The 12,691-nt window shown below is 43.9% G+C and overlaps 2 protein-coding genes across 4 annotated transcripts in view; one reads left to right on the plus strand and one right to left on the minus strand.

Annotated features, from left to right (window-relative positions):
- NME6 (NME/NM23 nucleoside diphosphate kinase 6) overlaps positions 1-10,156 on the minus strand; it is a 181,757-nt gene extending 171,601 nt beyond the window's left edge. Inside the window, exon 1 of one of the 3 annotated variants that reach the window (XM_069229465.1) lies at positions 9,448-9,524. Coding sequence is in view for 1 of the 3 variants with exons in the window: in XM_069229467.1 (XP_069085568.1) it covers positions 10,003-10,156 (154 nt within the window). In the remaining 2 variants the exon portion in view is untranslated. Of the gene's footprint in view, positions 1-9,447; positions 9,525-9,815; positions 9,939-10,002 lie in introns of those variants that run through there. The other 2 variants (XM_069229466.1, XM_069229467.1) reach the window with 2 other exon arrangements.
- The window catches only part of RABL2B (RAB, member of RAS oncogene family like 2B), a 115,344-nt gene continuing 112,807 nt past the window's right edge, over positions 10,155-12,691 (plus strand). Inside the window, exon 1 of the mRNA XM_069229461.1 lies at positions 10,155-10,409. Within this exon, the coding sequence (XP_069085562.1) occupies positions 10,155-10,409 (255 nt within the window). The remainder of the gene's footprint in view (positions 10,410-12,691) is intronic.

The following is a 12,691-nucleotide window of genomic DNA, read 5'->3' on the forward strand; positions in this document are numbered from 1 at the left end:
GCCAGCAGCACCTCTGTTTCCAAGATGGCAGAGGTCTGGAGCACACTGGAGGAGCTCTGGACACCTCCCAGGGGAGGTGCAGGTCAGGGGAGTGGTCACTCCCCTTTCCTTTGTCCAGTTTCGCGCCAGAGCAGGGCTAAGGGGTCCCCTGAACCGGTGTAGACTGGCTTATGCAGAATTGGGCACATCTGTGCCCAACAAAGCATTTCCAGAGGCTGGGGGAGGCTACTCCTCCCCTGCCTTCACACCATTTTCCAAAGGGAGAGGGTGTAACACCCTCTCTCAGAGGAAGTTCTTTGTTCTGCCATCCTGGGCCAGGCCTGGCTGGACCCCAGGAGGGCAGATGCCTGTCTGAGGGGTTAGCAGCAGCAGCAGCTGCAGTGAGACCCCAGGAAGGGCAGTTTGGCAGTACCAGGGTCTGTGCTACAGACCACTGGGATCATGGGATTGTGCCAACTATGCCAGGATGGCATAGAGGGGGCAATTCCATTTTCATAGACATGTTACATGGCCATATTCGGAGTTACCATTGTGAAGCTACATATAGGTAGTGACCTATATGTAGTGCACGCGTGTAATGGTGTCCCCGCACTCACAAAGTTCAGGGAATTGGCTCTGAACAATGTGGGGGCACCTTGGCTAGTGCCAGGGTGCCCTCACACTAAGTAACTTTGCACCTAACCTTCACCAGGTAAAGGTTAGACATATAGGTGACTTATAAGTTACTTAAGTGCAGTGTAAAATGGCTGTGAAATAACGTGGACGTTATTTCACTCAGGCTGCAGTGGCAGGCCTGTGTAAGAATTGTCAGAGCTCCCTATGGGCGGCAAAAGAAATGCTGCAGCCCATAGGGATCTCCTGGAACCCCAATACCCTGGGTACCTCAGTACCATATACTAGGGAATTATAAGGGTGTTCCAGTAAGCCAATGTAAATTGGTAAAAATGGTCACTAGCCTGTTAGTGACAATTTGGAAAGAAATGAGAGAGCATAACCACTGAGGTCCTGATTAGCAGAGCCTCAGTGAGACAGTTAGTCACTACACAGGTAACACATTCAGGCACACTTATGAGCACTGGGGCCCTGGTGAACAGGGTCCCAGTGACACATACAACTAAAACAACATATATACAGTGAAAAATGGGGGTAACATGCCAGGCAAGATGGTACTTTCCTACACCTTACCCTTCCTCCTTTTGGCAGTCCCCTGGCCCACTGTTTCCATCTGCAGTGGCTTCTGACCACCCTGACGGGCTGCCATTGACCGGGTGGATACGCATACTCACCGAGGCAGACCCAACATCTCCAAGTGTGACCTGTGTTCTATCTCCCTCCAAGGGGAATGCTCCAGGTCATTGCCAAGCAAACAATCCACAGGTGGGCTGGACTCACAGCTACCTTCAAAGAAGCTAAACCCCCTACCCCTCCCCAATTCAAAGGGAACTTGCGCCACTCTGCACAGGCACTCTGAGTTGTCCACTGCAATTACTTGGTGAAGTACACGGGGGATCTATCTGCTCTTCAGACAACAGGTGAATCCTCACTATAGTCACACTGGCACCTGTGTCTCTCAGGGCCTCTGCCCATTAATGGACACCCACTGCCTGTACTTTTTAGTGTTCTAAGGCACTAGGGTTCTATGTACCATCTCACTGTCCCCTAGTGAGTCAAGGGTCATCTCAGATGGCTCCCACCCACCTGGAACCAAATCCTCCCCAAGCGCTACACCGGCCAAACCCTGTGACTGAGCACCAGTGGGTGCCGGTGTACCCTTGGGACATAAGTTTCCCTCTGAAGAACCATGGTTTATTTTCACTGGGGGGCTAGGAATCCTTGCCCTGGGAACTAGGTTGGGACCCTTTAGAGAACTCCCCCTGTTTAGCCTTACCCCCACCCCGTTCTTCTGAGAGGGACCCTGCCCACCCTTGGCGTGGTCTCCCCCATACCTCCTTTGGACCCTGATGCTTTCCCAATGCTCCACTTACTGGGATCAGTGAGCTTGCTGTCAATCAGGTGCTGGCGCAGCTCTGGAAAACAAACTGTACAAGTGCTCCCAAGCAATTAAATTGTAAAGCCTTATACGTTGTCGCCTTAGCGCCCTTCAACCAACCATCAAGTGACCTGCAAAAAGAATCAACACATTCAAACAATGTTTGGGATTGCTTCTTCTTATAGGACCTAAACTTGTCCTTATACTACTCAAGGGCGAGACCATACCTTGTGAGTAGGGCGTCCTTCATGATAGAGTAAGTGAGCCCCTGAGGATGTCAGAGTATCCCTCCCCTCTACCTCAAAGTGCTTCCCCAGACCCGCCCCCCAATGCGCTTCAGGAACCAGATTCATATGGAGATCAGACTCATAGCCCTTGAACCACAAGAATATGTCACCCTCCCTTTTGTAATCCTTCACAAGGTCTTTAGAAATGTGCACCCTTCTCTCGGGCTGCATTGAGGTACGGCTGCCACCACCCTTACTGGACTGGCTCCTCTGATCCAGCTCCCTCAAGCTGAGATCATGAGCCAGCAGTAACCTTTTCTCTTCAATGGCCCGCCTCCTCCCTTCCATCTCCATTTTGAGCCTCTCTAATTCCATCTGGGGATTCCTCTTTTCCTGTCTGTCCTGCAACTCCTCATGAGTCAGATCCTTGGATGACACACTAATACCTGCCCTGGAGACCCTCACCCCAGGCATAACAGGTCCACTCACTACACCATTGTGTATACTGTGCACCTCCTCATCCTCCTTCTCAGTGTGCTCCCCATCTTCCTTGGCTGTCACCCAGGTCCTCAATGCCTTTTGCAGCTCCTCCTTCCTGGTGCAGCTCTTAATGGAACAGGCAAGATCCTTACAGAACTGTCAATTGAGCAACTGTGTAACTTTTCAATTCCCCTAATTCAAAAAGAGCTCCAGCTTGTGCATCTCCAGATTCACACATGATGGCGAATGCAAAGTTCCAAGGCAGAAAAAGAGCTCCCAAAGAGAACTTCAAGAATCAATAAAAAGATCACCAAAAATATGGAAGTAGAAAAAACAAGTCCAAAAAGAGCAAAAGCAAAAACAAGGCGCATGTGCTTACGTAAAGGACTGCACTGAAAACAGTAGTTTACACTTAATCACTGCATTTCCAGTACAAATACAAGTCCAATCCTCACCGTTGATCACCAATGTTAGAAATGGTTCTTTGGTTGGCAGTCAGGTTACCCTCTGTCCAAGCAAGGACCCTCACTCTAGTCAAGGTAAAGGAGGATCACCCTCAGTTAACCCCCAATCACCCCCTTGGTAGCTTGGCACGAGCAGGCAGGCTTAACTTCAGAAGCAATGTGTAAAGTATTTGCACCAACACACACAGTAATACAGGGACAAAACTACAAAATGGACACCACAACAGTTTAGAAAAATAGGTAATATTTATCTAAATCAAACAAGACCAAAACAGCAAAAATCTAACTTACACAAGTCGACATATGATTTTTTAACAGAATAAGAGTCTTAAATCTTAGAAAACAATGAGAATGCTGTAGTTACACAAAGTATCTGGTTAGCGTCAAAAATAAAGCCGCACAAGCGTGCGTCGCAAAAGGGTAGCGATGCGTCGATTCCTTACTCACAAGTAAGGCAGTGCGTAATTTTGTTCTCCAGTCGGGTCGGCGATGCATCGTTTTTCTGCCGCGCAAGAGAGTGATGCGTTGATTTCTGGAAGGGCACCTCAGATCCGCGCAGAGTCGGGTTGACTTGGATGCCCAGGGACGATATGTGGAAAACCTGGTCACACAGTATCAGAAAACCGCACTGCGTGGGGTTTGCGTCATCAGCCTCTTTTGGGCACTGCAGCAAGTCGAGGAGTGTTTCTCTACTCGAATCACGAGACCCCTGCTTTGGTGGTAGTTCCTTCTGACCAGTTGTGTTTTGGCGTTCTGTGTCCTGAAGAGAACACTTGAATACTGTGGGTTTGAAACGTGTTGCCAATAGGGAGCAGCGGTGAACACTATTAAAGAAGATATGGCCTTCAGGGAGAATACAAAGCATTGTCTTGTATTGCACATCATTCTTGTTTGAGCTACCACAAAAACTTATAATTAGCGCCTCCGCGGCTTTCTGCATTTTAAAGAGGAGCCTTAAAAATGTTGCAAATGACTTAGGCTCCGAGTTCCCACTCTTTCAAATTGGTGCAGAACCTGAATTTTAGGTTGATTTTTTGTGTCAATTTGTGTTTTTCAATTTGTATATTGTCATATTTTTTTGATGTATGTAATGTGTGTGCAGTCCAACAAAAAGTTTTTTATATGAGGTAACTGCTCGCTTTTGCACTTGTTCTTCTGTGTGTGATAAATGTTATTCAATTACAATTGTTCTGGATAAATGTCATGGATTGTACTAGGGAGAGGTAATTGGGTTTGCCTTCTTATTGTAAATAATAATGTTTTCCAAGTCAATTACGGTGTTGGCTCTGGTTTCTTTTATGTAGTTTCATTCAGAGTAGGGCACCTTCCTGACCAGCATCACAACGGTCCTATTAAAAGTATACTGGTTTTTCTAGAGACAATTTAGCCTTTTGCTCATCCTACCACTATGCACTACACCACAGGTCACTGGAATCATGCAACAGTGGAGGACCAAATTATGCAGCAGGTTACAATAAATCAAGAAACAGTCTCCCGTACAGTATAATGCATGCAATATGTATGGTTCGTTAATAGGGAGGTTATGTTTTCAAAAACAGGAATATAAAAAGAGATACAAAATATCTGTGATTCTTCTACACTAACACTGCCCTGCTGAAATGGATGAACTTTTGAGAACATGAATTTGTGTGAATGCTAAAACAACAAGCATTTGCAATGCAATGCAATGGGTATTGCGTTTGCTCGAGTTAGAGCTATTAGCACTGAAAACTCCTAACCAGACTTTTCTTGCCACATAAATTGAAAATTTAAAGAAAAACAATTCCACAAAACAAACAGACTTTTCTTGCCATATAAACTGAAAAGTAAAAGTTTCACATAAGCAAGCCAATGGCCGCCATCAGCGCAAAGCAGACACACAAATGGAAATAAAAGTTTGATCGCAGTGAAACCTATCGGTAAAAGTGCAATTATCCATGTAACTGGCAAAAGTGCAATTACCTATGTAACAGGATCGATGTCATGCAAAGCGCTAGACTACTGCCCAGCGAGAGCGCGCTGCAAAATAAAGAGAAAAAGTAATCCACAAACCAGGCAGAAAACAACGAGTCTCGTATGTTTTCAGTAGTTGGTAGGTGCGCTTGAGGAGGGCTAAACACTGAAAAAGGCATGACATATGCATGCCTTTCACTAATCAAAGCAAGCAGATTTTAAAAGGCAAGCCCACAAACCAATTAAAGTGACTGACGTGACATAGGCATGGCTAGAGGGCCAAAGAGGGATTACAGTAAGGGACAGAGCGCTTTGCGCTCGCCCCTAAAAATGAATCACTTTATCCACCCTCTTTGAACTATATGTAAGTATTTAGGGGTGTTTCCTACTGCATAGAAAATTGGACAAAAAACATTCAGCATTGAGTGCTAGTCACAAACTTCATAAACGCGAGCCCCACTTCAATGGTGCTAGTTTGAATGAATGAATCACTTCATCCACCCTCTTTGAACTATATGTAAGTATTTAAGGGTGTTTCCTACTGCATAAAAAAGCTGTTTCCCCAGTTGTTAAAATTAGGATATTTATAGTTTGTGGGAAAGACTGCTATCTCTTTAAATTGATTATATGAGCGGCCGAAGGTGACCTGTTAACTTTGGTAAAGTATATTTTGTAGCATCTCATCAATTTCCAGCAATTATAACTTCTAATCTGTCTGGGCTACACACTTGTCAAAATCTGCAAATTATGCAGCAGATTATGGCTTCTTCTGACAAATCAATAGTGACACTGAAAATGACTGGAAACATCACATTTTCAGCGGCCTTAACCATACCTGCGCAGGAGACTAAAATGAAGGTCGGCTCCATTTTTATTTGATTGTGCACTTACTACTGAGGATGTAAACTACATTCTTCAAATACACATCCTTAGAAAACCTGATGTGCAACATTTTCATAGCCACCAACGAAAATGATTGTACTGTAAAAAGGCCGTTTCTACTGGCTTTCTCAGTGCTTGTTAAGGAATGGCCCTGTACATCCAAAGCATTTCTTGTATGATTTGATTTACTCAAGTCTTTTCTTTTTTTTTTTTTTTTTAAAGATGAATGCCAGATCTAAATTTTGTGTGATTCGTGCAGTTTACTATACACATAAGCTGTACATTTGGTCTGGGTTTCTATGTATAAAATAAACTGACGGGCATTTTTTCCAAGGCTTTGTACATTTTATTTCTCTAAAGCTGTCAGTCTGCTGCGGAGAGGTGCCTAGAAAAAACTGTGGGACACGGAAAGGAGAGTTGTCACAAACACATTAGAGTGTTGTAGACATTTTATGCCTGTGACTTGGCCTGGATTCCTCGCCCTGCAAATTTTTCTTTGAATGAATGTCATTCGTGGACAAATCATATAAAACTCTTAGTGTAAATAGAAGACACTGGCTCAAATTGGTTTTTGGCCAACGTTTTTAATATTCTTAGCATAGTTTGAGACAATCCTGATACTAATCGTCAAAATTAATGGTACACTGGCCAAAAAGGGGACGGAGAGTTGGGAGAAGGGGGCACAGTGGATGGGGAGGTGGATGAGAGAGCCCAGCAGATGAGAAAAACAGTGGAGAAACTCGGAGAGGAGCAGAAAAGGGGGGCAGGTGCCAAAAGAAGATAGGTAAGATTTGAAACTGGAGAGAGGAAAAAGGATGCGGCATAAGAGAACGGGATTGAGGGAGAGACAAAAGGGGGAATCAGATGTGCAAGAGTGGAGAAAAATCAAAACATAAAAGCCTAAGACTACTGCAATGGAACCATTGCCAGAGACAAAGGAAGAAAGGGGGTGCTGAAGAGTGGTGTGAAAAAAATGGAGTGAGGGAAGAGAAAAAGAGTATGGAGAAAGACAGGAAAGAGGGGAAGGGAGAGGTAGAAAAGCAGAGTCGTGTGTAGGACAGAAGAACAAGAGAAAAGGGGGATGGCGAGAGGATGAATGTGGTGCAGACAGGAAGCAGAGAGAACGGGTAAATTAAAAGATGTGTAAGAGAAAGGCCGAGGGGGGGGGGGGGGGGGGAAGTAAAGTGGAGGAGACGTCAATGAACTAGAGGAAGAGTAGATGGCAAAAGAAATAAAGTTGAGGGGAGAGAAGGTGTCATGGGTTTTCTGGAGTGTACCAAGAGAAGAATGGATACTGGTCACATGCAGTTTTTTTTATTATTTATAAAGAGTTTCATATAGCAATGAGAAGTCACTTTGGTTATTCTGGAACATATCTGAGTTTCCTTGCAGTCCAGCAGTGTATGATATGACTTAGAAACAAGTGTGTAATTTAGAATTTTCATAGGAAGCTATAATTATGAAGGGGGAATCCACTCGTGGAATGTTCCCCCACCACAGAGACAGCAATGGATTAATCTATGGTTTTAGCACTACTTATTCCAGAAACATGATTCTTCATCATTATCACTCAACTCTCATCAGACCCTAGGGAGCACAAGGACCTTTACTGCTCTCCCTTTCTTCTGGAAGCAGGTGAAGTCCAAGGACATTGCAACATAAGAACAAAGAACCAACAAGGAAAGATGCAAAGCTGTATTTTCTTTTGGAGGTTTTATGTAGTGTGAAAATTCCACGATGGCACTTTGCAAGATAATCAGATTAGTTTGCACAATGGAAATTGAGGGTAGATTCGAATCTGGCTCACCGGTTCCAGCGTGAACAGTCCTAGTCCCTAGGCCACAGGGTCCGCTACAACAGGCAGATGCTGATGTGTTTATTTTGGACAGGCAGTTAATGCTGCTCATCAAATAAGAAATATTTACCACCAGCAGGCCAATTTACAAGGTGGTAAAGAGCACCTAGCTACCATAGCTGTCAGGAAGCTGTGCCATGTTAGAAAAGGGATAAGCTTTGCATCTGCTTTAAGCCAGTTTCAAGACAATTACATTACACAAAATGGGTAATCACTGTAATTTATCTCATTAGATGAACGGAATTGCCTTTTTTAACTCAATGCAAAATTCACTTGAAGTATCATACATTACTGAAATATCACTCAGAGGTAAACTGAAAACATGGAAATGTCACACATACGCAAGCTGTGAACTTCTGAGCTATGGCAATAATTCCCAACTTGTGGTCCATGGGATCCCTGGGGGTCCACAAAGTCTCCTCAGGGGATTGGGGACTGCTTAGAAAACTAAATAATATTAACAGATTAATAAAGTGTATATTCATAAAATGGCTAAATGTACCACTGAAAATTGTAAAACGCACTGTAAATGTCAAAGAATTTGAAATTGAAGGCTAAAAATGTAATTAGTATATTCAGGATGATTTGTGGGAGAAGTGCAGGTGAATCAAACAGAATATAGAAAGGATGATGTGTGGCTTCAATTGAATTTTGAAAAGCTCTAATCTTCCTATTAAAATTATTATTATTTATATTTGTTTGCAAATTAAGCGAAGTATGTTATAATTTAAATATGTGTTTGATGAATGTGTGTTTCTTTATTTTGTGTGTATTGTTTTGTGGTTAAAATAATTGACAATGTTTAATCCTGGCTCCCGAGCTCCCAGTAATGACTTAGTGGGGGTCCCCAGAGTCCAATAATGATTCAACGGGGTCTCCTGGTTACCAGTAATGATAAAGTGGGGAACCAGAAACGCCAAAAGATTAAGAACTACCGACCTTATGATATTGGAGAACTGGCTTGTGTACCCTATGCAGATGAAATTTTCGAGTCTTAAGATCTGGGAGGAAAACAGTAAACCCGATTGAGTGATATTGGCCTCGCGTACTAGTATGAATATAAAGTCTATTTCTAACGCAACTGTACTTGATTTCAACATTTTTAGATGCTATTTTAACTATACATATGTGGATTTTAATAATGTAAATTAATATTGTATACCGTTTATGTAAACTTAAATTAACTTCCAACTTTTCACTATGTACTACACCAGATGTGCTGACCTAATTATAGAAAAAAAAAAATCAGCGTGGAGTGCTAGTCACAAACTTCATAAATGTGAGCCCCACTTCAAGGGTGCTAGTTTGCGTATACAGCCAAAGAGAAAAAAAAAACATAACGGACACTACTGAACCCAAAGGAGCATGATATTATGGGAACCAAAGCAAGAACGAAGCACTAATAATCCATTCTAATACGACCAAAATACCTGTCACTGGCGACTCCATTCCATTTATGTATCATTTACATTACATTTTGTTATTGTATTTATTATATTTTCATTTTGACAACAACACTTGGCGGAACTTGTGTAATATGCAAACATGTACCCCCTTTCCTTCCCTTCGGGTAACTATTGCACAATATTTTCTCACCTTTCGCTGGGTTGACTGCCTCAGCTCATTCATATACAGCCAACATGAAAACAGAGTGCACTCTGTGATGCACATATATTATGCAAATAAAACTTGCTCCGGTATACATAGAAAGAGGACACACACGTGCGGGCATGTGGTATTGTTACAGAAACAAATATGGAGTACGAACTTCATTCACTCTTATTAACAGAATGGGTCTACATCGTGCTACTGAATGCCGCTGCGAAAAGGTCCTTCATATTATCGAGAAGCCAGTTAGAATTACTGCTGAAAAGATATATTGTCTGGGCAAAGCTTAATATTATGAGATAACCTAAAATATATTAACACGCGCGAATGTCAGCAGAATTACATGTAGTGTCTACCTGCAGCTCTCAAAGCTTCCCCTCACGAGATGGTACTTAACCCTCCAGAACAAATGATGTTTTGCTCCGCTGTGACATCATGAATCATTCCGTTGGGCTTGGGGGGAGGGGGGGAAGAAGGGGCAGCGCGAAACACACGGTCTCTCCTCTCTGCCCCTCCCTCAAGCATGCATCATGGGGGCGGTACCTTGTGGAGCAGGCGGAAACGTCCGAGGCCTGGGACCCACCCCGGAGGTGGAGTGGGGTCGCTCAGAAGTGCAGATCCTGGAACAGGCGCAGTACTCAGCGCGTGCGGAAAGCGACCCTACAGAACTCCTGCGCACAGCGGATGCCACCTCCATGGTGTCAGTGGGCGAGGCATGGCCGTTGCTGATCTTGTGCGCACGCGCATTGTGGGAGGCATCGTACGACGCAAGCGCAGTGTGGGAAACCCGATCCCACCCGCTCGCAGGCGCAGTAAGTCCGTTCGCTGATGCCTGTTGCGTAGCTGCCGAGACGCCGTGGGACAGAGGCGGGCGCGCGCCTGCAAGAATCGGGAGCGCCCCTGCGAGGATTAGGAGACCCCCTACAAAAACCAAGAGGTCCTCAGAGACGGTGAGTTTCGCCCCCCTCCCCTGCCTTTTGAGGGAAGTAAGTAGAAATTAGACGAATATTTGGGTCAGAACTAAAGACGTACTGGGTATCGTGTGCTATACCGATCATGCACTACACTGGCAAGTCAGGTCACTTCTCCACCATGAACGTTTTCAGATCACAGGGAGTTGGCTTTTGCCTAAGCCCCTAAACATGCTACGTAAAACAGTTATGCTAAAAGCAGTAGGTCACATTATGGTGACCACCTGGCATTGAGGCAAATTCTGGACAGGACTGTAAAAAATTCAGGACAAAGGGTCAAAATTCATGACAAAAATTCAGGACAAAGGGTCAAAATTCAGGACAAAAGTTCAAGAACAAACGTCAGTTTAACAGACACACACAAGAGAGGCCATGCCTCACTATGTTGTCAGTGCATTTATTTACTCTTTTTTTTAACATAGCACTATTTATTCACTGTGGTCTTTTTGTGATTGCCTCCTGGTATGCTACATTCAGGTGTCACATTACATCCTTGTTCAGTAGTAAATTAATGCCCTTCAGTACTGCGGCAAGGCCATCACCCCTACCCAAATCTACCCTATCTTTCCTGAAGAGAAAGTAACAGCAACATTTTGATTATGTTTCTGAACATTTTAAAACCCCTGGCAAACAGTTTGGGAAACATTAAGGTAATTAACCTTATGCTAGTTTAAACAAATTGAACAAAAACAGCTGGCTTACCCCAACTGCCCATGGCAGGGCAGATGGTGTGGGTGACAGTCTCACACCTAATGTCAGGATGTGATGTACCCATAACTTGTCTGTAGTCTCACTGCACTAGAGTGTATGTCTGGGACTCTACACTTATCTAAAAAATGGGAGCCCCGACTACCAATCAAAGATAATAAAAGAGGAGGATGAAATCAAGAGCAAATGGGAGATCCATGGCTAGTAATTCAAAGGGTTGTTGCTAAAAACTGCATAAATAAAGAAGAGAAGAACAAGGTGGGACAATTCCTAAAATCAGACAAGATGGGTCCACCAAGACTATTCAAAGGTATTGGGTACCTGGGGAGTTGTCTCTGCACACAGGAACGAAACAGAAGGGGCACTGTCAAGTGGTTGAACAAGCAACACCCATCCACCTTGGCAAACTCTTCTGGTGCAGTGGTCCGCTGTTCGTGCTTTTGAAGGGTGAGGAGGGGCCAGACCCCTTGCAAGGTTGTGCAAGGCAATTGCCCACTTTGTCCATGTCTTTATATGGTTTTGAAATTGAGCAAAAGCCAAACTTGAGATCTGGGTTATCCCCAATTGTCAAGTACACATAGAATCTTCAAAATATTTGGGATGTAAATTGCACAAACAAAATGTACAAATTTAAAAATGTAATTAGTGTTTCTTTAACATATGGCACTGTTTTTGCATATATATACAATTAGATCTCAGATTGAACTGGTAACCAGTTACCTTTTGATACCTAATGATTAACATCTACCATTCTTACACTGATTTCCAGGATCAAAATCTCGGCAGAGCAAACGGTCCCTCCAAGCCCAGTTTGCTTTTTGGTCTTCTCTTCTGCTTTCTGTAAAGGCCATGTGGCACTAGTGAAGATGGTGCGCTACCCCAATGATAGTATTATTTTGCAAACCTTCCCCTGCTTGTCCTTCATTCCTTCTTCAGACAGGCCGCACATCTGATTTGGTCACTGCAGCGTCATCGGGAGCTCTTTCCACTCTAAAGCTAACTGAGACTGCAGGTGGATTAGGTCTTCTGGACTTAGAATGCTATTATTCAGCTGCACAGGTCCAATGGGTGGCTCACTGGCATTCTGCCCACCTCCCTGCATGAGATGGGGTTTACCAGTAAAGACTTTTAAGAAAGGCTTAATGCACTGCTCATTGTTTCCTACTGACCATTCTACGGATCACCATCCGGGGTTATCATGCACAGCTTTCTCTTGCCTTGCCAGAACTTGTAGACTCACTGACACGAAGAAACCCTATGCTCCTGCACTACCTTTGCTAAGTCTTCCCACTCGCACAGGATGGCTGTGCCTAGAGCAACTCCATCTGTGGCATGTTGCAGGTGTCTTAAAATTGGGGACTTTGTTTCTGAACAGTGAGCTACTAAATTTCCAAACCCTTGTGGCAGACTACCATCTTTGCCCCTGTCAACTCCGTACTTACAACCACCTTAAATAATCATTAAATGCCCTACTTCATGTCTGCCACCTAGCACTAACCCTACAAGAGGTGTGCCAGAAGCTCTGTACCATAGGAAATGGTGGCAAACTGATA

Source organism: Pleurodeles waltl, chromosome 4_1, assembly GCF_031143425.1.
Source record: "Pleurodeles waltl isolate 20211129_DDA chromosome 4_1, aPleWal1.hap1.20221129, whole genome shotgun sequence".
Lineage (NCBI taxonomy): Eukaryota > Metazoa > Chordata > Amphibia > Caudata > Salamandridae > Pleurodeles > Pleurodeles waltl.